General features: G+C 33.8%; 2 protein-coding genes across 4 annotated transcripts in view; one reads left to right on the forward strand and one right to left on the reverse strand.

Moving 5' to 3' along the window:
- LOC117103175 (ataxin-7-like protein 3) overlaps positions 1-7,196 on the reverse strand; it is a 13,683-nt gene extending 6,487 nt beyond the window's left edge. Inside the window, exons 1-7 of the mRNA XM_033243679.1 lie at positions 7,064-7,196; positions 5,041-5,242; positions 4,170-4,285; positions 3,525-3,541; positions 2,226-2,394; positions 723-796; positions 154-231 (exon numbers count right to left, since the gene is read on the reverse strand). Coding sequence (XP_033099570.1) covers positions 154-231; positions 723-796; positions 2,226-2,394; positions 3,525-3,541; positions 4,170-4,285; positions 5,041-5,103 — 517 coding nt within the window. The 5' untranslated portion in view covers positions 5,104-5,242; positions 7,064-7,196. The remainder of the gene's footprint in view (positions 1-153; positions 232-722; positions 797-2,225; positions 2,395-3,524; positions 3,542-4,169; positions 4,286-5,040; positions 5,243-7,063) is intronic.
- Positions 7,197-7,286: 90 nt separating this feature from the next.
- LOC117103219 (WD repeat-containing protein 60-like) overlaps positions 7,287-25,258 on the forward strand; it is a 22,626-nt gene continuing 4,654 nt past the window's right edge. Inside the window, exons 1-23 of one of the 3 annotated variants that reach the window (XM_033243765.1) lie at positions 7,287-7,429; positions 8,248-8,392; positions 9,160-9,236; positions 10,066-10,347; positions 11,092-11,151; positions 11,535-11,795; positions 12,515-12,625; positions 13,866-13,967; positions 14,551-14,616; positions 14,854-14,922; positions 15,715-15,745; positions 15,998-16,218; positions 16,394-16,505; positions 17,088-17,300; positions 18,865-18,941; positions 19,578-19,601; positions 21,410-21,486; positions 22,530-22,605; positions 23,051-23,308; positions 24,360-24,411; positions 24,510-24,576; positions 24,710-24,788; positions 25,003-25,069. In XM_033243765.1, coding sequence (XP_033099656.1) covers positions 7,415-7,429; positions 8,248-8,392; positions 9,160-9,236; positions 10,066-10,347; positions 11,092-11,151; positions 11,535-11,795; positions 12,515-12,625; positions 13,866-13,967; positions 14,551-14,616; positions 14,854-14,922; positions 15,715-15,745; positions 15,998-16,218; positions 16,394-16,505; positions 17,088-17,300; positions 18,865-18,941; positions 19,578-19,601; positions 21,410-21,486; positions 22,530-22,605; positions 23,051-23,308; positions 24,360-24,411; positions 24,510-24,576; positions 24,710-24,788; positions 25,003-25,069 — 2,542 coding nt within the window. In that variant the 5' untranslated portion in view covers positions 7,287-7,414. The remainder of the gene's footprint in view (positions 7,430-8,247; positions 8,393-9,159; positions 9,237-10,065; positions 10,348-11,091; positions 11,152-11,534; positions 11,796-12,514; positions 12,626-13,865; positions 13,968-14,550; positions 14,617-14,853; positions 14,923-15,714; positions 15,746-15,997; positions 16,219-16,393; positions 16,506-17,087; positions 17,301-18,864; positions 18,942-19,577; positions 19,602-21,409; positions 21,487-22,529; positions 22,606-23,050; positions 23,309-24,359; positions 24,412-24,509; positions 24,577-24,709; positions 24,789-25,002; positions 25,070-25,258) is intronic. The other 2 variants (XM_033243767.1, XM_033243768.1) reach the window with 2 other exon arrangements.

A 25,258-nucleotide genomic window follows, 5' to 3' on the forward strand; every position in this document is an offset into this window, starting at 1 on the left:
CATCTGGGTGGGGAAAATTACACTAATTTGATTTTCTTTTTTTTTTTTGGGGGGGGGGGGGCTTATACCCAGTCCTATTTTCAATAAAAACATAATTTTTCAGCACTGCATGCATAATCCAAAGCCTCTTATCCATGCAACTTTAGTACTCACCATTTCTGTTACTTTTTGAAAACTTAGATTTTAGACGTGGAGAGTTATTGCTCAGTTTGTCCCGTTTCTTCTTTGTATCTGAAGATAAATAACAACATATTTTGATGAATATATAATGCAAGCAATCCAACTCAACTATTTCTTGTTTGGTTATATCCTCTCTACTTCCATACTTTTTTGTATATGTGTAATAAAAAAATAATTTTTTTTTAGTTTAGATGCCAGGGAATAAGGAAGATTGTGATTAAAATATGGAAATGAGCGTACATTTTTCAAGTCCCTCTTATTGATGGGATAATAGTACCAGTTAAGAATGCCGCCGTGGGATAAAGGTGCCTGAAGATTTCTAATGAAGACCAGAAGGTCTGTGGGAACAGCCCTTGTGAAAAAACGGGAAATTAAAATACGTTTTAAGATGTGGCTGACAGGAGGCTTGGCCTTTCTGACTAGAGGGCTTACATCTCCCAACACCTTTCTGGCGTACCTCTGCTACTACCATCCAGAACAGGAATATGAGAAAACGCATAATCCAGAACCATCGCACATTTGTAAAGACTAACTAGACTTACTTCGTCTGTCTGGATTGTATGATAAGTCGGTTGTTTCATCATCTTCATTATCACTTTCTACTTTGTTAGCAATTCTATGTAAAAAAAAAAAAAATCCATTTAGAATACAATTTAAATCTAAAATCATAAATATTAGCAGAAGTAAAAATATTACATTCATACAAATGATTAAATTTTGGTAAAAAAATAATGAGAAGTGGGATCCAAATCAGAGGCGGATCCAGGAATTCAAAATAGAGGGGGCCCAGGAAGGGACTTCCAGAATAGAGGTTCTAGCCCATCTCAGCCGGCACAGGAAGGAGTTTTAATGTGCCTAAAAATGATGGGCGATTCCATTATTTTGTTGAAGTTATGCTGTAGCACTCAAGTAATAATGTGCCGGAATACACCCATCATACATGGTCTGGTGGTGTATTCTTCGGTATTCAGCCAAAGAGAAGAAAATAATGCAATTGCCCATAAATTGCATTATGTATTGTTGGTAATCAGGCACAGGGTGGAGGTCATAATAATCCTTGTCGAGTGAAAGAAAATTTTGCAATTGGAAATGTTGAAATAAAATATAAATCTTAATTCCAAGCTTTTGTTACATGTAAGTTATTCATCGAGAAGAAAAGTATTGGCCAAGGAAAATAAGAGAATCTATGGAAATTTGGACCAGGCACTCCACTCTCAATCGTGACCGTGGATACGAGCTACCGGCAGTACTGGAGGAGGTGTTGTCACATGATCATTCAAACTCAACTGCATGCTTGAACATCATGTGGATCTGTGTAAATACATTAGTTTCCCTGAAGAAGTTGCTGAGATAGTAACGAAAGCTTGGAAGTAAGATTTATATTCAACATTTCCAATTGCAAAATTTTCTTTCACTTTACATTATGAGTATTGGAATAGTATCAAATATTTTTAAACAATAATAACCCTTATTTATTCACAAGATTCTTTCACCCTGTGCGAAAGGCAGCGAAGTACATTAATAAAATTTTACATAAGACTTATAACCGAAAATAAAAAACAAAAACTCATAATTGAAAAAGTCTAATTTTATCCTCTTGAATGAACAATTTTTTTTCCTTAGCTAAAATTTGATTCTATGGAGTCACTGCTATAGTTATTAATATTTTAAAGCATTTATTAATTTTTAACCCATATTAACAATCTTTGCTGGTAGGTGACTAATTCAGTTGCAATATATGACATATTTTTAGCTCTGTCCACACTATCAAATTTTCTTTGACAAAAAAAAAAATGACCATATATAGTCATGATGTGCCTATATATGGTCATGATGTGCCCATATATAGTCATGATGTGCCTATATATGGTCATGATGTGCCCATATATAGTCATGATGTGTCTATATATGGTCAGGGGATGTGATGTCTTCATGACCATATTTAGGCATGTCACATGATTTTTTCAAATAAAATTTGATTGTCTGGATAGGTCTTAACAGTGGTTAGAGGGTTAAACTTTAGCAGGCAAGGTTGAGTGAGTTACCTTCGGCTTGCTATTCGACTGCTGTTTCTTCCCATCCCAAGACATTTCTCTAGATGCGGGGCGAACCGTGACGCAGCTAAATTGCGGTCGCAGTTGGGACAGATGCACTCTAACTGCTTCTTCTGTGGAGGGTTTCCAAATACATCTAAACCATCTTTGTGAACTATTTCTATAAAATGAATAAATATAATTAATATAAATATATAAATATATATATATATATATGTAGTGAGACTGAGAACAAGTAACAGAAAACGAGGGTTGACGTGTTTCAGGAACATAATAATATATTTATTTTAACACAAATATTTCGGTCGTCCCTGCAACCTTCTTCATTGTGAACTGAACATACAACAAACTTTGCATAGAGTATATTGGCACATCAAGGAAGTAATTAGGCATAAATATTAGCATGACAAAATAAGGTGATTAATGGAATAACTAATTGTTTATGTGTGGTCAGATAGCAGATATAAATTGTTTGCCTACTAACAAATATAAATTCATTGGTCATTTGATATATTGGATTTAAACAAAATAGTTGATGAAAATATATAATGGTAATATATACGGCTATTAAAAGCATAGTAATTAAAATACAGTTATGTAATAAAAATATCAAGATTGTGTCGTAAAAGTGACGGGTTTTGTAAAAGTACATATATATATATATATAAATTAATATAAATTACTTAATAAAAACAATTAATCATAATCATTCATAATCATTAAATAATGAAAATTATTCATAATTTTGTAACAAATCATAAATAATTAAAGGTACACCTGGTATGATGTTGGCTAGGACCTAATCAAGTACTGACCTTTGACAGACCAAAAGCCCATGGCTATATAAGATAAGAGGGAGAATGACTTTGAATAATTTTTTTTAGTTATTTAACAGAAATGTGGTGTCCTTTAATGATGTAATCTCCATGCAATGTACTCAAAGAATCATAAAAATCATTTTTGATATTAACTTGCTCACTTTATTAAAAGTAACACACAAATCAACTTGAACATAGAAAGTAGTGTTTTATTATTTTTATTACAATTATCTGGTATAAAAATCAGGGTACACATTTTTGAAATTAAATAATTTCTATACTCAAGTTTCTAATAATTTTTATGTTCAAAATGAGCAAGTTTAATTAAAAATTTTTTTTAAATGATTTTTTAAAAATAATTTTTAGGGGACAAGACATCTTTAAATGTGCAAGCTCTGTACACAAAGCAATCCCTATTTTATTCAGATCACCTACGGTACATTATTTTACATCATTTAAAATACATACTTACCATATTCTTTCTGGGAGCTGCAAAAATACAAATGTTACAATGTATTGGTTGAAATACTTCACAAAATAGGTTGATTTGACTACGACAATGATAATGATGACAATTGACAATAATAATAATAGGATTAATAAAATTAATAATATTGATAATAATAACAAAATATAATTATTATATGAAAGCAAATAACTTAATGTATTTCATATGCTAAATTTAAATTTATGATAGTTAAAAAATAGAATGTAATATAAGAAAGTGAATTTATAGTATTTTTGTATTTAAGTTTACATATACAATTTAGCTAAATTGTTAATACAAATTATAAATCAATTTATATTTAATGTAGATTTCTTCATCAACCATAATAAGTCAATTAACAGTGATTCATTTCCCTTTTTATTTCTCATATGTAAACACTGCTGATTTTAACATGAACTAATTATCTTTGCCATTTTCGTACTTTGCTGAGACTGCATATTCCCTGATTGTCTAATCTACTGAATGACTCATCCAGAATATGATGTCATAAATTTGTTGAAGTGGGTGCGATTGACCTCAGACCTTTTAAATAATTGCCATTTTATGATTAATTTAATCATTAAACATAAGATATACTTGGATTTCACAAAATAAGGAAACAGTTCTTACTCTTCATCGACATCCTCTAAAAAAAATGTTCCTATTTTACATGATCGGTGAATTTCAAAACACAACCCAAGTGTCACTTCGTCTAGAAGCTCATTGAAGACATCTTCTGTATATGGCTGTAAAGAAACAGTTCAAGTGACAATAATAATAATTATATTCAATAATAATAATGATAATGATGAAGTAATGACGATGACGATTAAGATGATGATTATAATAATATACTGTAGAAATATATATTGCATCTTTTGCTGAAAGATTCATGGCTCTAGCAGTGGCCATTGGATCCATATAAATTGGCCAACCAGTACAAAGTGCAACCTTCTCTTGTAGACCGCACCTTATCTGGGTGGAGAAAGGGTCGAACCAATGACCTCGCAGTTGAGAGTCCAAACCACAACTCCTGTGCCAGCCACTTCCACCTCAGAATTCCAAATGTTGAAGTCCAAGGTTTTGGTTGTAATTTTGTTTTGGATCTGATTTATTCTGTGTAAACATGATAACCCAATCAAAGATGCCAGTGTAGGCAAACACCACATTTCTTCTGGATATGAGTGCGTAATGTTGCAGTTAGTACCGTATACTGTATTCTCGCGTATAAGTCGATCTACATATAAGACGACTCCCGAGTTTGAATTTTTGTATGTTGGGCATATAATTTGCTATAATTTATTATTTATAAGAGAATATATGGTAATCAGTGAATTATCATACGAACTTATTAAGAGATATATTTTGGAGGAAGACGACATGGATAAGTTTTTCCAAAGGACACAACATAGCCTCAGGCTTGATTTTTGACCTTTTGATTAGAAGCACAAACCTTATCAAAATAACTGTAATTGTCTGATGTTAAATAATCATTTCTTACAAGGAATGGATTTTCCACGCTATCACTGCCATCAAGAGATACAGCAGTGAGCAGACCTTCCATCAGAGGCTGGGTTGAAAAGCACACTGACGTGACTATTAACCCTTCCAGCTCTACTGTCGATCAAAGATTTTCACTGATGAAGAAAACAACCTTGGCTCACTCGCTCGAGGTCCAGATTAGGAGGCAGGCATCTTAAGCTCTAATTGGGAGAAAATGAAAAATAAATATGTTACCTGTTAAAAAAATCAATACTAGGAACCTCCTAAACACTATTTAATAGCATTCCTTCTTTAAAGAAAAATCAGGTGTTTAATAACTTAATTAGGAACACACCAAATAATAATAATAACAATAATAATAATAATAATAATAATAATAATAATAATAATAATAATAATAATAATAGTAACAACAACAACAACAACAACAACAACAACAACAACAACAACAATAATAATAATTAGAACATTTATAAAGTGTTCCTCCACCAATGGTCTCATGGCACTATGTACTTACTACATGTCATAGACCCTGGGTATTCAACCTTTTAAGCTGGTGGCCAGTGCCAGTCAGTTTGGGCCAGGAGAGAGAGGGGGGGGGGAAACATAATTTTATTCTTCTAAATTTCTTCAATCACAAACCAACTTATTTCCTGTCATCATCATATGGGCCTATTAGAAGTAGCCACTGTTTACTGTATATAAGAACTTTTTGACTAAAAAATATGCCCCGAAATAGCACTCTCAGACTATAAAAATGTTTTTTTCAAAGCAGTGTTGTCCCACGAAATGATTGGTTTCAATCCTGACAGGGTCTCATTACTTTCTAAGCATCCCTTACTAAAGATCATCAATAATTCTATTAATTTCGATTTTTTCCTGTAAATGACAAAGTTTTGAGATTAGGTCATTCTTATTTGGCCATGGGAAAGTTGTCTTCAAAAAATACTCTTTTTTTTATAGCAACTATTGCAGGCAAGATTAAAGTTGTCGGGAGGCTGGAGTTGACCTGTGGGCACGGGGTTGAATACCAGGTTCATATAGGAGCTTTCGATTGCACGACGATGGTGTCACTAAAAGTCATCTGCACATGCGAGAACGTTAAGGTCACCTTGTCAAGTAGATTCTGAAACACAATTTCAATTTTTTATTTTCGCGTTTCTTATATTATTTAAATTTTTATTTTATTCATTTTGTTAATTTATTTTGGCCTATAGCTCAGACATGTCAGTGCACCATGAGCATCTGCAACGGATACTGGTGCATTAGTATAAATTTTGTTTATTAATTATTATTATTATTATCTACGTATGCAATGTAGGACGGTCACGCATGAGTGATCACGTTCTAGCGTCGCGTCGTCGCACAAATAGAAAGCTCCCTATTGATCCACACCACTATGATGTAAAAAACAATTTTTTTTTTCTTTTCATGAAACAGAAAAGAATAAGTATTCCCAGCACGTTTTTAGTTTTCTTACTATTTAGTATTACACTTCCTATTTTATTTAATTTATTATTATGAAATGACTGCTTTTAAATTTAAAAAGGAAATAATCCTTTTAAAATAGAAATTGTTAAAAAAAAAAAAATAGTATCAACAAACAAGACATCCATACACACATTCGTCTAATTAATGAGACAACAGTTTGAAAGTTATTAAACTACAGACAGTACAAATAATTATATTAAAAAGGTAAGCACAAATCAAAGTTGTTTTGCAAGCTTTTAAATCTGGCAATGGTCATGTATTTACTTTTAAATTAGACTTATGTAACGAACTAAAAAAAAATCCATAATTTATCACATTTTTTTCTCAAGATTAAGAAGTTATTCAACATTTAGGAACAACCGTAGGCATACGTCGTTCATTCATACACTATTTCTATCGCCGAAAATAGGCCCTAGATCTTTTCCGTCCGTCGTCGTTGGCCAAGCCTACAGTTGCGTTGTTTTTGTACCATGTGAAGTAACTTTTAGAGCAGTGCATCTCTCATGAAATTTAATAAACTTTTGACTAACCTGATAGTTTATCTTATTTTCTTTCAAATGTGTGAAGTATTGATAGGTCTTACTTCATTCCATAAAGAAATTATCTGCTAATTACTATTTCAACCAAAAACTGGTCGCCACAATCAAAACATTGTAATTCCTGGATAATGTCAAAGGTTAGACCCTAGGCTCTGTTAAATGATTGATCAACGGCATATAGGATTTACATTACCATAAAATACAAGTCTAGGACGAGGTTAGGTATCTAATATACAATCGCATGCGCAGATAAGTCATTCCTTCTTTACCAAAACATTCATTATGCCGTGGTCTGAGTAGGCAGTGACTAGAGGGTTTACTTTCACTTTTTTTTTTTGGAAAATGCCTTCTGAAAGGGTTAGTTATTTTCTCATAATCATAACGTTGCTTTCTGAGGCATACAACCTTTCAATCATTTCGTTTAAGAAGCTAGGCCTAGGCTAGCACAGTCAATTTATTTCTGACGGACTCGAGTCAGTCAGTGGAGTGCCTAACTATAGCCTAGGCCTAGCCTATAAATAGGCCTAGCTAGCCTATCATTCCCGTTCCTTCTGCTGCCTCCTCGAGTCGAGTCCTCCTGGCTTTCTCTCTGACTGGCATAGACAGCCTAGTTTAGTCGTAGGCCTAAACACTGACTGAGAGGGGTAGCCTAGACTAGCCTAGCAAGATTAGAATAGAATAGAGATGACACATGTTTAAAAAAAAATTATATCAACAAACATACAAAACAAAAGTATGTATTTCAATTTCATATTTTCATAGTATCTATTATTGTAATTATTGTAATTTTCTTTGACCATATTATGCAATAAATGTTAATGAATCTAAGCCTAGGGCCAGGCCTAGTCAAGGCCCTAGTAGTAGAACTAGTCTTATTAGAGTTTTTGGTCCCCAGTCCCAATTCCCCAGTCCCAATTCCCCAGTCCTGAAAGTTTGTGGAACATCGTACGTAATTTGTAACTGAAAGTATGACATCAATCAATAAAGAAATCAACATTTTCATAGACAAAAAAAAAGTTTATTCAAAAGCAAATACAGTATGATAACTCATTAATTATTATTTAGCATATACTATGAATTATGCACAACAATGCAATGAACTGTATATATAGAATTTAAAGCATCTTTAGTATGAACCACAGACTTTAATCATTCAAGTGTATTTTATTTTACAGCGTAAAAAATTGGTGGATACATGGGGTGAAGATGAATTGAAGAACTCCATGAAAGAATCTCGAAAAGAGAGATCAAAGGATTCAAAAAGTAGAAGAGATGGAGAACGGGATGATCGTGAAAGGAGGAAGCGAAAAGAGGAAAAAGGTAAACCTACAGTGTTGAATTGATATTTGGTGTTGTTTGAATTGTATGTCTCGATTTTGGCGTTAAATTAATGCATTTTAAAGAGAATATTGCTTTTATGTTTTAATATGTCATAAATTTATTAAAATTTCTAACTTTTATTTCTGCATTAGTTGTCATAATTGTATTAATGTTATTACATTAATACATAATTGTATTAATGTATTAACAAAGGAGGCGGTTTGATTCTTTAAAATGATGTTTGTAAACTATAAAACTGGACACACACTGTGATGGTCAATGGCGATTCCAAAAGAAAATGATCGTTTTCAATTTAATATCGACGCGGACTGCTACTGACAATCAACAGACAACGTTGCATCGGCAAGCGCTTACAAAGACTGGAGATGGATTTGTCAGCCAACTTTAATGCCAGCTGATATACAGTAGTGTGTCCCCAACTTAAAAGCCAGCTTTTTGAGGAAGAATCAAAGAAGTGTGTGTCCAACCTGTTTTTAATGCCTAAAGCCAGGCACTCTCTGCGTTGTATGACGAATCCAACTCAGCACCCTGTGATCGCTAGAGGACAACGCAGTCTGCTGATTGTTGGTGGCAGTCTGACTGGATTAAAAATTATCCATTGCACGTTCTCCATAGAATCCCGTCTGCAGTTTAATTATATTTATTTATTTTAGTGTCTGACTTTAAATTTAGTAAACTGTGGATGGCAGACTTATATACATAAGTGAATTATGGCCACATAACACTTTTCATTGGTTTATTTGTAGATCAAGGAAGTAGAGAGAAAGACAGACGAGAGACAAGAGATCGAGAAAACAGAAGAGAACATAGGGACGATGAGAAAGTAAGAGCTAATAATCTGTTATGTATGCCATGTTATCACTCATGCGGTCGTATTATTTCATTAAAAAGATGAGAGAACCAAAAGTGGTATGCAGACATCTCATTGTTGATATAAAAATAATTTAAGTTACTGTACATCAGAAAATACAACTTTATATATGCTTCCAAATCTGAAGCTCTGACGAGACTATGGATGTCATGATGTGCCTATATATGGTCATGATGTGATGTCATCATGACCATATGTAGGCATGTCACATGTTTTTGTCAAAAAACATTTGATAGTCTGGACAGGGCTTTAGTCCTTTGTGAATTTAATTTACCATCCATATATAGATTCTAGGCATCTGATTGGTTAAAAAGCGGGTAATAACTTCAACGATCACAGTCCTATGACATAAGTTGAATGTTAGTTCACAAATTCCTGGGGAAAAAAGTACTGTCACGTTAAATGATTGTACTTTTTAGCCCTATCGCGATGTAATCTCTTGCCACACATACTGTGTAACTTTGATATGCAATTCATGGCATGCACCCATGCACATATGGTAAAAGTGATGGGACCTCATGAGAGATTAGCCCTTTGATCACCTAGGCCTAGAAAGTAAGCCAAAGCTTACTTGATGGGTACTCTTTTCATTACCTTTTTAGGCCTCATAGAATTTATATGTGAGGCATATAAAACAAATATTGACTCCTCTAGATTCGGGAAACCGGGAAATATCCCCTCGGTCTCCACATCACCTCGGGGCAATAGATTTCACCATTCCCCTCCTGAACAGTCAATATTTGTATACTATTATTATTATTACTATGTATTATTCTGCTAGGATGATCGAAGACATAGGGAGGATAAGGAACGGAGAAGGCCAAAAGAGGATGACGATGAAAGGAGGCGGAGGAAGAAGGAAGAAGAACGATCAAAATCTGGGAGACATGGCAATGATAAAAAAAAAGATGATGATGATAGGGAAAGGAGAAAACATAGAAGAGAAGAAGAAGACAGAGATCATGAAAAAGATGACAAGGAGAGGAGGAGGAGGAGAAGGCATGAGGATGATGATGAAAGGAAAGATTCTGGAAAAAGAAGGGAAAGAAAACATCGGGATGAAGTATGGGCAAATTTATTATTTTATATAATTTTGTTTATAGATGGTTATTCCCAAGGTAAATTGTTCTTCGCAGTAACAGGGGTCCCAAGTTTCCTGGAATTCACAGGAGTCTCGTAGAAATTGGGATGGCCTCCGTACTCCCACAGGCAAGCAAAAATCTTTCTGAAAATAACTCATCTCCCACAAATTCAGAATATTTGCGTGTTTTTCTACCTTATTATCAATTGGCTCACGGAAGTCAGCTCAAGAAAATGACTTTTTTTTAAATGGATTTTTGGTTTTAAAAACTGACAATCTTACGATTGGACTATGGGCACTGTCATTAAAAACCCCCCAGTATTTTCTGAGTCATTATCATGACAATAGTGGAGGTTTAACTTAAGATGCTTGCCTTCTAATCCAAGGGTTTGAGGTCAAACTGACGAATAACAGAGTTTTTCTTCACAACCAAAAGCAACTCCACTTCCTAAGACATGAAGTTGTTTACGTAGGATATCATGTAGTGTATTTGTTATGTTGGAAGAGATTACTATTTCTTCGTTTATTTTAACTGGAGACAGTAAATTTTATCTTGTATCTTGTGTCTTGTACTTAATGTACAAGTAATTATGTTCATTATAATTATGCAATAATTGGCCCAATTGCCTTTATAAATGAATTTAGAAACAGTAAATGCCTGTAAATTACATTGAATTAATTATAATAATAAGGTTTCTTATGAAGTAATGCCTTTTTTTTCCCAAGACGGAGGAGGAACGAAGAAAACGAAAAGAAAAGGAACGTGAAAGGCGACATAGAGAAAAGGTATCAATTAGAATCAATTTGTAGCGTATGAACTAAATATTTTAAAGCTTTGTTTAATAATTAACAGCTTTTGAATATATATTTGTGCTCCATAATAGATTTCTTAGGGTATGCAAATTGTATGTCATTCTTTCATATTTGTTTAACAAGACAGAGGTAAAGTATTTCTTCATTTTCAAAGATGTTTTTTTCAAAGATGTTTGTTGGGAATCACAAGATTTTTTTTAATTAAAATTATATTCATAGGGTTAATCCTACCTTTAACCCTTTACATTTAACATTCTAAAACCCTGATTTGATGTATGATTTGTTTTGTATTCATGTGCTTAAAGCTAAACCTATGTACTGGATTGCTTGTGTTCTGTGTGTATTAAAAATATTAGGAAGCTGTAGAAAATGGTAGCGCTCATAAAGATCGTAGAAGATCTGAGAGACGAGAAAGAGACCACGACAGTGACAGCAGGGATAGAGAGAGGAGAAGAGAAGACAGAAAACACAGAGAGGATCAACGAAAACATGAAGACAATGATGAGAATAAACATAGAGAACGTCGTAGAAGGCCTAGTGATGATGATAGAGATCGAAGGAAACAACATAAGGAGGAAAAGGATGACAGCAGAAAAACGGGAAAATCTAAAGAAGAGGTAAAATCTCTTTCCACTGGATAGGAATAAAAAAAAGTTGTTTTATTTCAAATTTTTGTAACCTGAAAAAGAAATTTTTAGTGGAGTACTGTTTGATTGGCTACAGCTACCTCTGATCCCCTTGAGTCCAGGCCGTGTTTACTTGACACAGCTAGGACATCCATTTTCACTAGAATACAAAAACACATGCTTGGGGGTCAAGGTCAGCAGTGTATGAAGTTTTTATGAAAATATAAAAAAAATCTCTTATACACATCTAGATGTGTATAAGAGACAGCTCTAAAGATCTCCACGGTTCAGCGCACACACAGTGGCTACCACCAGGTTAGGCGACTGAGCTAAGCTGCTCTCTTCAGCTCAAAAAGCAGAAACAGTACTCTTGGCAAACTGCTCAGCTCAAATTTTGTATGAACAACGGCTGTCTCTTATACACATCTAGATGTGTATAAGAGACAGGGGTTGGGCCACCCAGCCTTGTTTTTCATGCAGTCTAAAGCTAATTTCAAGGCCTCAGCCCACCTTCATTAACCTCCTTGCTCATCCTTAAAATCCATTCATTGTTTAGAGTTTACCATTGTTATCAACCCCCACCCTTAAATGTCTACCACTCTTAGTTTTCTACAACTACAGTCCTACTATAGACATATAAGTCAAATAAAATGTTTAGTTATATGTGTCAAAAACTGTTTAAAGTTCTTTCCAATGTTTGCTGACACCAGGAATTTCATGATGAGGAAGCAGAGAAGCAGTCAGAGATACAAAGGAAAGAGAAACTTAACAACCATGAGGGCTTTGGACAGACATTCCTAATTGAACCAACGGAATCAGCTGTAATTTGTTTTGTTTGTTGAATTGAATTTGCTTGCGAAGCATTTCATCTTTTAATAATATCATTTGCTTATAGCAGTTTTGGTCAGGTTATTGTACTAATCATGAATGCATTTTCATATATATTCTCTACAGATTTCCCAACCTACCACAGGTGGGCAAAGTGATATGCATGGCCCATCTTCCACCTTTTGCTAGAAAACCCCTTGTTTTTAGGGCCTGATGCCAATCGCCATTAAAAAAAAAACAAAAAAAAAACAAAAAAAAAAACTAATATAAAGTGAGCATGAAGCTGTTTTAAAGCAGTGCATGAAGGTTTTTGTAGGCCCATTGGAAACATTGAAGTTTGGGTTGAGCCTCAATGTTGAAAAAATAACTTCAGCCCTCTGACCCACTATATGCCAACCCCCTGCTCTAACCTATTCTGAATGATGCATCGCTTTGTTTGCTGTGTGTCTATCGTATTACTTTAATATCGTTCTCGTATTGTGTTTTTATTCAATGTGCTTGCTCTTCAGCTGAGTTGCATGATGTCCTACCAATCAGGGTGTTTACATTTTCAACATGCATTAAAGAATTAATTAAATAAATATATGCACCAGCTTTATAAGGGTCAGCTCATGTTATTTGTCGTTTTCATTCTGTCTTGGCTTTTCCAATCAGTGTATTAGATTAAATTATTATTTTATTAGGCTTATTTGGGGAGCCTAGCAAACTGACTCCAAGTAAAAGCCGACCCATTCTGGTTTTAAACTTTGCTCTTGGATTGGATTTGATTTGATTTATTCGGTATAAACACCAAGGCTAGCCCACGAAAGTCTAGAAGATGACTTATTTCCAGTGGGGTCCTTCTAGTGGTGATTGGGCAGTACACTGGGAGACAATCCCCTACTCTTTTCCGAAGAGTGTACTGCGTTCTTTAACGTGCACATGGGCCATAAATGCACACAAGACCAACGTCTTAAATGTCTCATTCGAAAGACGGTGCGCTATCGTAACTTGTATTTCAGCCCTCCAGCTGAAACACAAGGAGAGGCTGTGATGGGAATTGAACCGGGGGACCCAGAGATCTTCACGGTTCAGCACACACACAGTGGCTACCACCAGGTTAGGCGACTGAGCTAAGCTGCTCTCTTCAGCTCAAAAAGCAGAAACAGTACTCTTGGCAAACTGCTCAGCTCAAATTTTGTATGAACAACGGACTATAACAAATGGTGCTTTTTCTGATTAAATCTTGAATAGGAGGTTATCAACGATGAAGATCTGAAACCTGAGAAAATAAGTGAGAAACAGCAACAAAATCTTGATGAAGATGAAGATAATTATGATGATGATGATTTTGAGGTATAGTCATTTCTTAACAAATTTACATGTGTTATCGTGCTGAATAGTCGGTACCTTCTCAAATACTTGCGAAAAACTTTGCAGGGGATTCAGGTGTAAATGGAACCCACGACATGAAGATAAGCCATGTGTCATAACCACTATATCACCGGGTGACTAGTGTTGTATCTGATTCCCTAGAAGCAGCGGTTATGGCAATGCTATTTCGTTGTGATTTTGTCAGGAAAATTATCACTTGTATGATATTTTCCTGACGCTAACACACATCAAAATAAGTTTATATTAATTCTTGCCTCACATTGTCTGTAAAACAAATGTTCTTATTGAGGGCAAGATGACTGGGATGTTTTGCCCTTGATTACTGGTACTGGGCCAAGTAACTGTCTTAACAGAGACATCTGGTAGCCATTGACAATGAAGTTGGCATTTGGATGACACTACTTTTGGGACTATTAATAACTAGTCCTTTATCTGATGGAAATGCATGTTTTATTATTAGTTTGTAGAAAGCTGTGAAACAAAATTTTTGAATTCTCTGATTATTGACTGCTTGTATTCAATTGTAATCATCATTTTATTTTAGGATTATGATGATGATGATTTTGAAGATGACAATGAAGATGATGAATCCGAAAAAACTCCAGTCACAGTAAGTCAGTTTCTGTTTTTAACAATCCTGGATCTCGGTTGAGATATAACTGTATTAATAACTGGTACAAAATATATGCAGTATACAAGATATAAAATTTACACAGAGCTTTTGGATAACACTTGTCCTATGTTGGTGGTTTTGAAGTTTAGGAGTTTTTTATTGGAAGAGAATCAATTTGAGGAAAAAGTTTAATTTTTAAAAATATTTGATTACGCCAACATTTTAATTCGGTAGAAATCTGAATATGATGAGCTGCGTAGAGCAATGGCTGAGGAAAATGAGGCAACATTAAGAAGGAGCATGGTAAGTATAATCATCGATCTCTTCAACCTTCATTTAAATTGGAACAATCCAACATTTCAGTTTCAATTTTCTTCACTTGCAACTTAATTAACAAAAAGTGGCATAACAAAAAGGCTAAGCTTCATGGCACGCAGTCATACAAATAATAACAATAGCAAAAATACAAAAATATGAGTAGGCCTGACAAAATAATTCAATTAATGAGCCGAGGTACCTGATAAAATATGACTAGGGATTGTTTTGAATGTGTTTAATTTTGTGCAGTTTTTAAATCATAATATTAATAATATATTCTCATATTAATTGTAACATGTTTTTTAAAATGTTGTATTCAGGTGTTTAAAACAGGGGGTAGCAAGTAGCATGGAGGAATATTGTTGTCTTTGTATTATTTTCCTAATGTTATTTTGATGTGTAATTTAATTTGTATTTATTTTCATATTTTTATGGCTTTTGTAATTCAGACCATTTAAGCCTTAGTCTGCTGTTTGTAAATGTTTTGGCAAATTTTATACTTGAAAAAATGAATAAGAAAGTAGATTAATAAAAAATGAGATATAGTGTTAATAGGTTTTTATACTCCTTTTCAATTGATTTATATTTTAATTTAGTTACTGGCTTTTTAAGAACTATAAATACAGATATTATTAGAATAGATATATTGTCTGTTCTTGTTTCAGTGATTGTTTTATGGCAATCTATATTTCGGTGTTCAAAATGTTTTAGTAAAGAGAATAATTTATGTAACAAACAATAAATTGGCATAAATCATAAGTTTTTCTGCTTTCTTAGGGAGGCGGAACATCATCATCATCCTCATCATGTAAGTAAGAACTTGTCTTTTATTTTAGTCAATTATTTTTTTTAAAATTTTAACCATGTTACATGATTTAAACATTCCTCATGTCTACCATGACTTGTAATTATGACATTTTCTTTTTCTGGCAGAAAAATATTAACAATGTTATATTGTGTTATAGCTTCTTTTATTTCAGTCTAATTACAAATAATATAATAATAATATAATAATAGTGGCATATAATATATTATAATCTTTTAACTTTTTTGTTATCAGCACGACCTACAACTTCTAGAACTGGTCGTACATTCGTTAATTTTGTTGCTGCAAAACAGCGTCAAATCAGCGACAAGGTCTCGCAGAAAACCCGTAAGCGCGGCAAGGAACTAATGGCTCTACTTGACCTGGATGTAGTTAACTTTGACCTCTTGGACATGGCACCAGTGAATGAGTATGATCTTTATATTAGAAGCTTTGGACAGTCTAATACAAAACAGGTACATATTTTACCATCTCTGGCATATTAATAGCTTATAATTTGTTAGACAAATCATATCCCAGTATAATATAATTTATTGCAAGTTGAAGTGAGACCTCTACAGTTTATAAATATGTAAACATTCTTTTTCCAAGATGATTAGAATTTTACCATTTAAATGCAAATTTGTTCAGGCTTATGTCCAATGTAATGAAGACAACCTAGAACGTGAAATTCAGACTGAAGAGATAGAAGTAGACACAAAATGGACGCAGCATCCTGCAGACGATTCAAGAGGATGTGGCGGTATGGTGTTTTTGTTTTAGAATTATCAATTAAGTAATTTAATATTGAAAAAAAAAAATTTTATTAGATAAAACCAGGATATGGGTTACACCTATAAACAACTCCACTTCCTTGTAATGAAGGTAGGAAGGTAGGTAGGTAGGTAGGAGAATGACCCACAACTTGCATATGTCTCTGCCTAGCAGCCGTAAAGAGGCACTTCATGGTAGCTATATGTTCACATCATTCCACAACGACAGTGGCTGAAATGAACCATGCATCAGGGTAACCCCCTACTCTTCCGAAAGATGCAATGGGTTCTTTAACACTCTGCTGGCCAAACACAGAGATCCCAGGTTCAGGTTTTTTTACGGAATCCAATAGATGGGGTAAATACCGATATGTACTAACAATTTGAACACTATATTCAGTCTGGACCGTAAGTATTTCACTATTTGTTTGTTTACATTAGCGAGCGGTATTGATTTACTTTCATGAAATTGAGATTATCTCAGCTTCATTTGTAAGTTAAAGCCATAAATTATATTAAATTATATAGAGGGAAAAATGTAAACAAAATATGTTACGTTTATATATTTTTAGGAGAAGGTTCATCAAAGGAGGACGAGAATAACACTATGTTTAAGGGAGAAGATTCCATGCGACTTGCTCGCTTCCTGGACAAAGCTGCCAACGTAATCAGCACGCTGTTGGAAGAAGAGGCGGCAGGCAGCCATCATAGTAGTCTCCAATCCAGTAACCTTTGTTTTAGTCGAGGTTTCACTAACCTCACAACCAATCACACTTTCCTTGAAGGTAAGAATAATATATTAATACTAAGTTCTGATGATATGACATTGATGTTAATGATGGTGATGAATGAAATAATGATGAATTTGACAACATCAGATATGATATTTGAGGCTTGCCATTCCGAAATCAGCATCAGTGACCAAAACAAGAAAATTGACTTTTTAATTTATTCATGATATTCATATTCTCCATATTATAACCTTTGAGGTGATAGGTCAATAGGTCAATTGACTTACTATTGCCAAAGTTGTGAGTAAAAGTATTATGGCTTCTGTACTATAGAACAATAAAGTATACAATACTGCCGCATTATTATGCTAATTTCTCAGTTTAGCATTTACCATCAGGATGCCGGTTTTGGTGGAGACTGTAGCCTATCTTCCCTTGGCCCTCGGAAAGATAGTCTACATTCTCCACATCACCAAGGCTTGCTAATTGGTTGATATCTATGGGGGCATTTAGCATTTACAAGAGAAAAATTCTATTAGAAAATGACCAATGGGGTAGTAGATCTCTATTTGCTCTATTTATCGCCGAGATAAAATGGAGGATCAACTGCAATAATAAGATATTTCGATCTGTTGCATCCAGGGATCTTAAGTGTTTGTACGACTTGTTAGATCTATTATGCACAGATAACATTCATATACTGTATTTGGCTGTTGGAATTTTGGTGCCTTGATTTTCTGTATCACTGATGTAAAAAACCAATAAATTAACAATACAAATAAACAATATAATAGAAAATAAATTTTTAAAAAGGTGAAAATATTAACGTTGAAAAAAAAAAATACACTTATTGATGATGTTCAGTCATTTTATTGAATTTGATTTGAATCTTGTGTTGTTTTGATGGAATGTTTTTTTTTGTGATAAATAAAAGTGGTGGTTTCACTACAAGAGATAAAAAATCACCAAGGGACTATAGATTACCACAGTCGTGTCGTCACAACGCCAGGTAGCGCCCTTTGTTGCCAACCAGGCATTACGCCTGAATGCCTGCATAGGCTTTCTGGAATAGGCATCGTAAAATCTAATATTTTACAATCAAAATGTACTAAAAACACAAAAGCTCGCATTATACTAGTTATCAAACACACATTTAATCATCAATTGAAATCTACAAAGAAAAACTAAGATACAACATCTTAATAATTATGTTAGAAATTGCGATCAACGCATTTTGCAACGATAGCAACGGAGTAGTATCACGTGGTGTCGTGAAGTAACACTGCAGTACTCTATAGATTGCACCATTGCCCTAAAACTAGAGCAGTCAGTATTTGTTTTTATTACCTTATACATAAATTACATATCAACGCAGCCTAGAGATTGCACATCGCGCGACAGGGCAACAATTTTTATAATTGCCTGCTTCTTAACCAATCAGATTCCAGTCTGTGTATGTTGTATATAATAATGATATAGTTACTTTCTTTCTACTATTATGTTGGTTTTGTATAGTTTTTGTATAGTTATAGCTAACAATTTTTTGTGTTGTCAGATTACCAAAGATATAATTTTCTTGTTGATAAGGATCCTTCAATCTAAAAATGATTACTTTCAGGGCGTGATGTGTTGCAAGTGCAATTTCACCCTGTACAGACCAATCTACTACTTACAGCTCACACTTTACCTAGGCTTGTAAGTACAACAACTCAAATATAATTTACATTCTTTAAAAGCACATTGACTATCAAGAGAGCAAAGTGGTGGGGGTGGGTTGGCATTAGTTGGTGGATATACTGTAGGGAGTTGTTGGGAGGGGGTGATTTGGGTGGTGACAAATAAGAGTTGATAAAAATACACAATGTGACAATCATATACAATTTATGCTCTACATAGACTGAGTCTTATAAGGTTTATGGAAGGGAGCTGTGTTTGGTGATGAGCAGTGTGGTGAATTCAAGGGGGAAGGGGCCAGCCAGCCCCGCCCTGCCTCTCCACCCTAAATTTTTCAAATTTATACAAAAAAAATAGAGAAAGAAAGAAAATTATATTAAAATTAAAAATCTGAGTAGTGCCATTTCCCTTCATCTAGAGGTGAAATAATCAAAATTTTTCTCCCTTGGTGAAAAGTCCCTGACTGGCTCCCTCTATTACGTATACATTGGTCCGCAACTATAATGTCCGCCACATTCACATGGCAAGACCAGAACCCAGGACCATGGTATTTTAACCAATTATGCTTGAGCTACGTTGATTAAATTATTCCAGTTGTCTTTGATTTAGTAGAAATTACTTATAAATCTTGTTTGTTTTTTCCTTGATATTTTGAAGGACGATAAGAAAGCAAAGACAAAGGTATCAGCACAGATTGTGTTTTTTTCTATTTATCATTCAAATAAGATGGAATTTACTGTCACTTATTTTTGTTTTTTTTTTTGCATGTGATTTGTTTTTGTTTAATTATTATCACTCTGCATTGCTTTGCTGATTTTTGTTTTTTTTTCAAGCCCTATTGTAATAATATTGAACATAAAACCTTCTCCAGACTATCAAATTGGCATGACTAAATATGGTCATGATGACATCACAAAATGACCATATATAGGCACACCATGACCATATATAGGCACATCATGACCATATAAGCACATCATGCTATTGTCAGACAGGTTTTTGTAAGAAAAAATTTGATACTCTGGACAGAATTTTAAATTAACATTTAATTAAATTAATTAAAATGAAATTTTGAATATAAAGTATCAAATAAATCTTCAATGACATATCAAATCTCTTGGGATTTTTTTTTCTGATTTACACTTTTAAACAATTTACTATGAAGTTTTTTTTATAAATCCATTACCAGTCACGCTGTCTGTGCACAGAGTAATACTGTACTGTATTTATAAATGGTATTTTTATGTCTGTTTTAATTGGTGTGGAACCTAGGCTTGTACTTAGTTGTGTTAAGGCTAGATAAACAAACTAATCTCTCTAAACATTTGATGTATATTTACCTCTGATTCCATGTTATTGACAGAAGATTATCAATGAAGTGTTACATTTATGGAGTGATCTAACTCCACAGGGAGGCTCTATTAAACATGCTATTCGTCTTGCCACACATAGAGGGCGACCTTACATTTAGCCTTACAACATAATATATTAAATTGATATAAATCCTACTACATCCAATTTTAAAAAGGAGAAAGCAGTTGGTATTGTGCTGTGTACAGTATATAGAAACATTGTTGTATTACATCTTTGTCCAATGCGACAGACATTCTTTTTACGCTATTGCAAGCATGTACATAACATTGAAGATGCATCTTTATATCTAATATTAAGCAGCCTTTGCATGTGCTAAATCGAAATTATTTTGTGCAATACAATTGTAGCAGTTTCATCGTTTTTGTTTTTGTTTTTTTTTAAATTTATGTATCTAAGTACAGTAGAACCCTCCTTTGAGAAAGCCCTATTAAAGGGACACTTTTTTGGCCATGAAATGAGGAACATGTCTTTCAATACTATGGCCAACCCAGTAATCAGTAAACCCTGTTACCCCCCAACAATCAATCAGTAAACCCAATCAATAAATCAGTCAATAAATCAATCATTCCATTTGTAAGGTGCCATTCTAAAAGTTGTTACTAACCAGACCCATATTCACCCGACACACCCCTATTTTTAAGGGGACACTTTTTTTGGTCTCGATGGTGTCCCTGTTATTGGGGTTTCTACTCTAGTTATTATTAATACTGGTTTGCTCATTAGACTGTAAGTCTTTAAAATTATTGTTTTCAAAGACATGTTTAAAATTATTTGTATAAAATGTATGTATAAAACTATTTGTTATAATTTCATTTGTCATATATATTAGTATCAATTTTTTTTATTGATATTATTCTACAGTTACTAAAATTAATATTGTTTTTTTCTTACTTTATAATGATAATTGCTTGATCATTAACATGTTGATTATATATTAAAAAATGGTTATGAAATGGTAATTTATTAGTGGTAGTAATAAAAATAATGATGATTTAATACAAAATACTAATTTAATGATATAATTAATTCTGATGATAGAGAAATTGTAATAATTATAGTTAAGTATATTAAGTACTAAATGAGAGTATTCACAGCCTCTTCCTTGTATTTTTCAGTCAATTTCAAAACATCCTTTAAGTGGTTGTGGTCTTATATGTCTCTGGAACCTGAATATGCCAACTAAACCACAGAAGTAAGTACCAAAATCTAGATTAGGAGTGGGCCTAATTGATCGGATTGCCAAAGTGAATTTTGCATTTTAACAGAGAGAGCCACACCCAAACCACACCCAAACTTTGATATTTCCAGAAAAACATTCATGCACTGCTTTTATAGTGCTTTATTCTCAGTTTTGATATTTCTTTTTACTGATGGTCAGTATCAAGCCTTAAAACTAGGGATTTTTTTGCCAAAGAGGGTAGGCTGGCCACACACATAGGGTTGTCGCTAGCCACAAAAAAAATTACCATCGGGTCGCATGTGGCCAGCGGGCCACACTTTTGTCTATTTGCGACCTAGACCTATTATTTTCAACAATGTACTGTTAAAATTGCGTAAGATTTACTTTGTTTAACTCTAATAATTTCTCAGTCGATCTTATTTTACATGCCAAATTGTTGTGTTTTCCATTAATTAATGATCAGTAAGTTGAATTTTGTCTAAGTCCAAGTTTTTCAATAGCCATTTTGGATTTGACTTAGGCAAGTTTCAACTGTATTTTCTCCATCTGAATTTTTGTGCCAAAGATGGTAGGCTGGCCACATATATAGGGTTGTCGTTAGCCACAAAAAATTACCATCAGGTCGCATGTGGCCAGCGGGCCACACTTTTGTCTATTTGCGACCTAGACCTATTATTTTCAACAATGTACTGTTAAAATTGCGTAAGATTTACTTTGTTTAACTCTAATAATTTCCCAGTTGATCTTATTTTACATGCCAAATTGTTGTGTTTTCCATTAATTAATGATCAGTAAGTTGAATTTTGTCCAAGTTTTTCAATGCCATTTTGGATTTGACTTAGGCAAGTTTCAACTGTATTTTCTCCATCAAAATTCGATCCAAAACTCTATCCAACTTGTTTTCTCAACGAACTGACCTGTAAGTTCTATATGGTTTACACTCTAATGGAATTTTTTACTCTAATTAATTACATTGTACACATGCATATTATTATTATTATAATTACGCCAATCAGCCATTTTCTGATAATTATAACATTGTATTTTTGCTTCAGAGTTCTGTCTTGTCAGTCACCCATTAGTTGCTGCTGTTTTAGCCCTTCTAAAACATCATCTGTGTTTGCTGGAACTGTAAGTCTTTCTACCCTAATTGTTTATATCTATAATTCATGACATTTAGGCATTGTACAGCTATTTGTTAGTAAAACATTTACATGATGATTATTTAGGATTTAATCAGACCTTAAGAATAGGCGAAGTACACTTTCATATATCATTTATTGATTATTTTGTATTTAAAAAATAACATACATAAAGCATAGTACAAGAGGTTACCAAAGAAGACTGTATTGTCAGTGGTGGTGCCAGAAATTTGCCGTCAAGGGGTCCAACATGTACTGCAGAGAGTCCAAGCCAAGCGGCAGGGGAAGCCTCGGTCAACGGTGGTCCAAAATGTGCTTTTAAACCACATTTTTGATATTAATTTTTTTGTATTATTGATATTTTATTCTTAAATATATTTTTTATGAAAATATTTGAATTTCAAAGTTTTTTTTTACATTTTTAATTACCACAGGAGGATGGCTCGGTTGTTGCATGGGACCTGAGGGAGCCCTCATTCATGCATTCTTTTTATCCAGTCAATGAGGGAAAGGTTGAAGTTCAGGTCCCTACATATAGCACAGATGGTGTATCGAATGAGGATAATCATCATAGCTGTGTAGTATCAATCCAGCCAGTAGTCTCCATAACAGACAGCATGCAGTCTGCTAGGGAAGAAGGCTTAGCATTCCAACTAGCCTCCATGGAGCAGAATGGAAAAGTTAATTTCTGGGTAAAGTAAAATTCCTGTTAATTTTAATGACCTATTTTGTTCTATCAAACCAAACATGATTATTATTAATGGTATATTATTATTATTTTATAATTTGTGGAGTTTATGGAGCGGAGTTGTATAGTTTGTCTGGATTGTCTTTTAATGCTAAGGCCTTCAGTTCAATTCCTGTGACGGCAGGACTTTGTTGTTCAGACCCTCAAACGTCAGATCGGGAGTCCGTATCACATACTGACCATAATGATTTGGGCAATGTTTGTAAAAGTAAATGCTACAGGTGACTGTACAATTACATGTATTTTTTTTTAAACATTTTTATTTAATTGCAATCCAACACCAAGTAACTTGCCACCTAAAGAATTGACTATAGGTCTCATGTGGTTTAGAGAGTGCAGTTATTTGTAGTTTATTTGAGAACAAATCCGGGTGTCACATGATTTGAACCCTGGACCCTGGGATTGAGGGAAGCATCTTAAGCGCTGTCCAGATTATCCAATTTTCTTTGATAGAAGTCTGTTGTATGCTCCATGTATATTCATGATGTTCTCATGTATATTCATGATGTGCCTATGTAAATTCATGATGTTCCCGATATATTCATGATATGCCCATGTATATTCATGATGTGCCTATATGCAGCTTGCCATGCTAAAACCAGCATCAGTGACCGAAAAAAAACAAAAGACTTTTTAATATGTATTCATATTCTCTGCACTATAAACTTGAAAATAGTAGGTCATTACTTGAATTGACTTCGCTATTGCCAAAGTTATGAGTAAAAGTATTACAGCTTCTCTGTACTAAAGTATACAATCCTAACACATTCTTATGCTAATTACTCAGTTTAGTTTGATAGTCTGTACAAGTCTTTGGCCAGAAAGCTAGAGCTGCACTTGAATTTTGATACATAGTGTATTACACTGTAGCACAACTGGGACAAGGGAGGTTGCAAATTTTGCATGATTGAGAGGATAAGTTTGCAAATGTCTTATCACTGTTTTTGCCACTATATACATTGTGAACACTGTTGTTATGGTTTTTTTATATTCAGGTTGTCATGGAAATAGAGAAAGCAGATATAGCAGGGTCTGAATACGATTTAGGTTTGTACTCATTTATTGTCTTTGTTTAATAATTGATACTTTACAGAATAACAATCAAGAGCCTCATCACCATATACATTATTATTGCTTTTTTGTAGGCCTGGTTCCAGGAGGGAAGATTAAGCTGATGAAGAGTTCATTTATAATGTTGAAAGCTAAACAAAGGTGAGGCCTAGCTACAGAATTTAATAATATATTTCACTAAGACTTAGTTTATTGGCTACTTTGATAATGTTTTGCAATTACATAACTAATAATTTTCATCTTCTTTGTTATTGTTTTTTTCCCCCCCATTCAGAGATGTAAGCCATCTGTCTGTTAGTCATTTACACTTTTCTCAATCTGATGCTAATCATTTTTATGCTACCACCGATGCTGTAAGTTCATATTTCTTATCAAATATTTATTTTATAATGCGCATTCTTTAAAACATCATCAACCAATATTTCCCTTTCCACTTATGAACTTAACTGCACCAATTTGAGGGTAACCCGCGTAAAACTATAATTTTATCGTCCATTTAAGGTGATTTGAATATATTTACAGTGTAAAAACATAGATTAATATTTTCTTGTGTAATTCTTTTAACAGGGATATATTATGCATTGCACACGTAATGGTACAGCTGACATACCAAGGTTATACCACACAAAAATAGGTAAAGTATACACAAACCTCTATTTTTCTCAAGGAGCAGTGCTCAAGGGAGGCTACTGCTTTTGCCTGTGTATTTGACACTACCATTACTGTTGGTGATAGTGGTGATGGACTGGATCTTTTCGGTGTGAAAGACACCAATTAGGATTACCCACAAATTACACAAGACTTTATGGGACTAGTTTGGGCC

The sequence above is a fragment of the Anneissia japonica genome, unplaced genomic scaffold (assembly GCF_011630105.1).
Source record: "Anneissia japonica isolate Jap-2015-1 unplaced genomic scaffold, ASM1163010v1 scaffold2652_len1590060_cov184, whole genome shotgun sequence".
NCBI classification, from domain to species: domain Eukaryota; kingdom Metazoa; phylum Echinodermata; class Crinoidea; order Comatulida; family Comatulidae; genus Anneissia; species Anneissia japonica.